Below are 3,625 nucleotides of genomic sequence, written 5' to 3' on the forward strand. Positions count from 1 at the left end.
CATCATATATATTTTTGCATCATCCCTTTCCACAGATCTCCTAATATTTAAAATTTAATTACATTTGCTTTTTCATTGCTTAGATTTTATTAGACTTTCTTTGAATTTTAAAATTTATTTTCTTTCAATTAACTTTAAAAATTTTAATAAAAAGCATCAACTATACCTGCCACATAATCTAGTTGATAACAAATCAACTGCTTAATACGGCCATGATTTACTTGGACATAATGGCTCGATTGCTTCTCTAGTATCATACTATTCAATACACATACTCGTATCTCTTGTTCATCAAGCATTGTTCTTGTCACGCCCCCCCTCTCTCTCTCTCTCTCTCGCTAGATATGTTCTCGCTCTCCAAATATGTTTAGTGTATGACTGATTTAGAATTTAGCGTTTGCTTTTTTATTGATTGAATTTAATTAGTCTTTCTTGTGACTACGTGTTAAAAGTTTACACAACGTAACGCTAGCACTCATTTTTTCTGCAAAATCGTGATGATCTGAATTTGTTTGCAAGCTTGGATTCCCTAAGTGGCAATAGGAAACGACCAACTGCCAACAACAAACACACCAGATGGTCACTAGAATTCAGAATCAATGAGTGGGCGTCAGAGGCAAAGATTGAGAGTTAATTGATTATGCTGATAATGATGATGATGATAATACAACGTGATTTAGTATTTGTGGATCAAAAGGATTTTCGATCGTTGCCATCCCCATGTTTACTTTGGCCGCTCATGAAGTGTGAGTGGCTAACAAAAAAGGTGACGGGTAACTAGGTAGAGGCGGAGGAGGAGGACTTGGGAGTGAAGCGCTTATCTTTGACGATTCCGTCGTGGCCAGAGAGGATGGTGTACTTGTCTTTGCGGGTGAAGTCGGTGCAGGTGTAGCCCAGGGCATCCGCCAGCTGTTGTTGGACGAGCTTGGCCACGCGGACGTTGCGGGCCATGCCATGGACGTCAAAGGCTGCAGTGGCGGTGGAGAGGCGGTCGAGGATGATGACATGGTAGATGGGGTGGGGATTCATGAGGAAGAAGAATGCATCTAGGGACTTATAGCCGCGGGCTGAGGTGCCGTGGAACATGCTCATCCGCACGCGCATCGCCACGGGGACCACATGCTCCGTCAGCTCTGCAAACAGGGAGCTGAAGCGCAGCAGGTATGGCTCCCGGCACGTCGTCCCCTCCGGGCACACCACCAGGTCCTCCCCCTCCTCCTGCAGTAGCCGCCCGATCAGTCGCGCGTCCTCTTGTCGATCTCGTGTCAGGCATGCCGTGCGGATGGGCGCGATCAACTCCGACACGCGGCTCACGCTGTACACCAGGGCTCGCACCTTCCTCCGCAGCGCCATGCTCAAGAAGGTCGGGTCAATGAGCGAGCGATGAGTGCAAGCGAACAGGATCCCCCGCCCCCCCTCGTCCGCCGCTACAGGCAACGGCGGCGCCCCTTTCACCCTAAACCCCACCCCCAGCAGCGCCCCGCACGCGAACCCCACCTCCATCGGCAGGCACAGTGCCACCATGATTCGCGCCAGCGCCAACGCCAGCCCGAATGGCGCCCACAGGAACACCGTCAACGACACCATCGGTGTCGGCCTCGCCACCAGCCGCCCGTCGTGGAACACCAACGGCTTCGAGTACTTCTCCCGCGCCACCGCCACCTCCTCCACATCCTGCCTCCTCATATATCCTTCCTGTCAACATCAATCAATCATCCAGCCAACCAACCAAAGAGGTGATCAGTGCCCCAATAGGAGCCTTGCAACAAATTGTTACTATCCGACTCATGATACCCAGCCTGTAGTAAGCTTTCAGGAACCTAACTAGCTAGGAGTCCCAGTCGTCTCAATCATATCAACAATTTCCTCGTGCAGAGCCCCTTTGATATGTCCGATGCAATTTCTACAAGAGTTGTGTGCTCTCGGGACGGGTGTATTATGCTAGACATGTGGGAAGCTATGGAGGTATCGGATGGAAGCAGCCATGAAAGAAAGATCCCAAATCATCCATCCGAACATGGAAGTATTGGGATGTGTATGGCGGCTGGCTCCCTTGGTAACATCCCCCTCACTACAGCATAGGTAGAGATATATATATCCTATATGCAGTGGCTCGTATAAATGCGCGCTCAAAAATTGGAGAGCCGGGCTCTTGAATGAATCGGAACTAAGAAGGAAAAAGCACCTTGCAAAAAGATAAGAAGGCGCGATCGGAATCACTGCCGCCCAGCCCCACCAGCTGAGGAGCTGGCGTGTCGCCGTCGCCGTCGCCGTCCCTGAAGAGTTTCCTGACAGTCTCCTCCTTGGCCTTCCCCAGCAGCACCCCAGCACTTGACACCAAGCCTGTGCAGTAGCCAGATCCAGTCACCTGCAGTTCCGTCCCGAACACTCGGTGCACTCCTACATGGGCTTTCAGACAGTACTCCACCATCACTGCGGGGCTCGACGTCAGCACGTATCTTTTGCCGCCACACGACATGAGCAGATGGTGAGCTTGGCTGCTCACATCCTCCAAATAAAACTTGGGTAGCACAGCCCTGGAGACGCCGACCACATCGGACAACTTAAGGCCTGCTGTCGACACGAACACCATTATCTGGATGGCGATTGACTCGTTGAGCAGCAGATGCCATGCGAGCCACACGATAGGCGCCAGCAGCAGCAGGAGCAGCGCACGTAAAGGGCTACCTGCTTCTAATGCAACAAGCATATAGTAAGGGAAGGGATTCCTCGATCGCAGCAAGCCTCCATCCAAGCTAGCAACTACCGTTTGCCCTGCCCTATCCGCGCTGTCGGGACACTCCTTGAATCCAGAGAACACGGTAGCCCCCATTCCTCGTCCTCCTCCTTCCTCTCTTCTATTGCCGAGCAATTCACACCATGCAACGATACCGGTCCACAGGCGGTCTGTGATTCTCTGGGCTCACACGGTTGCAAAGCAAATAGAACAGAATAGAAATAGCTGCAGCGTCCGCGGGTAAACTCCGGATTCCGGAAACGTCGCTCGCATATCCCGATTCCCTAATCCACCTACCCCTTGACGACATTCAAGTCCTTCCGCGGCGGGGGTGTTACTCTACTGGGCCCTCAGTCAAAACACAACAAAATTTCCACGTTCCTTGCTTCACAAGCGCCGAAGCCTCCGGCCTCCCCCTACGAAAAGCGAGGGGGACGAAAAGCACTAGTTCAAGTGCATCTGTTCTATGCGCGCGAAATTCGAGCAATTACCATGGCTTCCAAGTTCCACAGGGTTGTGTCTTTCCTCGCGTGTGGTACAGCAAGTGGGTTCGCTCTTCGACTCATGGAGTCACTCATTTGAGGCACAGGCACGTGAACAGGTCCAAGGTTTTCTTTACTCTTTTTGTATATCACAGCGGATCACGAAGTGGCGCGGTCCCCACCCAACGCCGTCAAAACCAGACCATGACACTCAATAATAATCCAGTCTCCTCAATTATTGGTCCTGCTCATAAGAGAGGGACCATAGTGCTCATTGCTCAACTTTCATACATTGAAAGGAAAAGTCAAGTTTGATCATCTAGAATTGAGCTATAATTATGATAAGGATATTAAATTTGGGGAAGTTATAAATATTTAAAAGAAATTTAATTTACATGAAAAATGT

General features: G+C 50.4%; 1 protein-coding gene across 1 annotated transcript; it reads right to left on the reverse strand.

Annotated features, from left to right (window-relative positions):
• Positions 1 to 585: 585 nt before the first annotated feature.
• LOC148028287 (glycerol-3-phosphate acyltransferase RAM2-like) lies at positions 586 to 3,067 on the reverse strand. Its single transcript, XM_087690087.1, has 2 exons — positions 2,186 to 3,067; positions 586 to 1,695 (listed from the first exon to the last, which is right to left on the reverse strand). The coding sequence occupies exons 1-2, from the start codon at positions 2,831 to 2,833 to the stop codon at positions 778 to 780; spliced, it is 1,566 nt and encodes a 521-aa protein (XP_087546213.1). The 5' UTR covers positions 2,834 to 3,067; the 3' UTR covers positions 586 to 777.
• Between the last annotated feature and the right edge of the window lie 558 nt (positions 3,068 to 3,625).

This window comes from Lygodium microphyllum, chromosome 12 (genome assembly GCF_053477565.2).
Source record: "Lygodium microphyllum isolate KBCC chromosome 12, Lygodium_microphyllum_v1.1.10, whole genome shotgun sequence".
Taxonomy (NCBI): domain Eukaryota; kingdom Viridiplantae; phylum Streptophyta; class Polypodiopsida; order Schizaeales; family Lygodiaceae; genus Lygodium; species Lygodium microphyllum.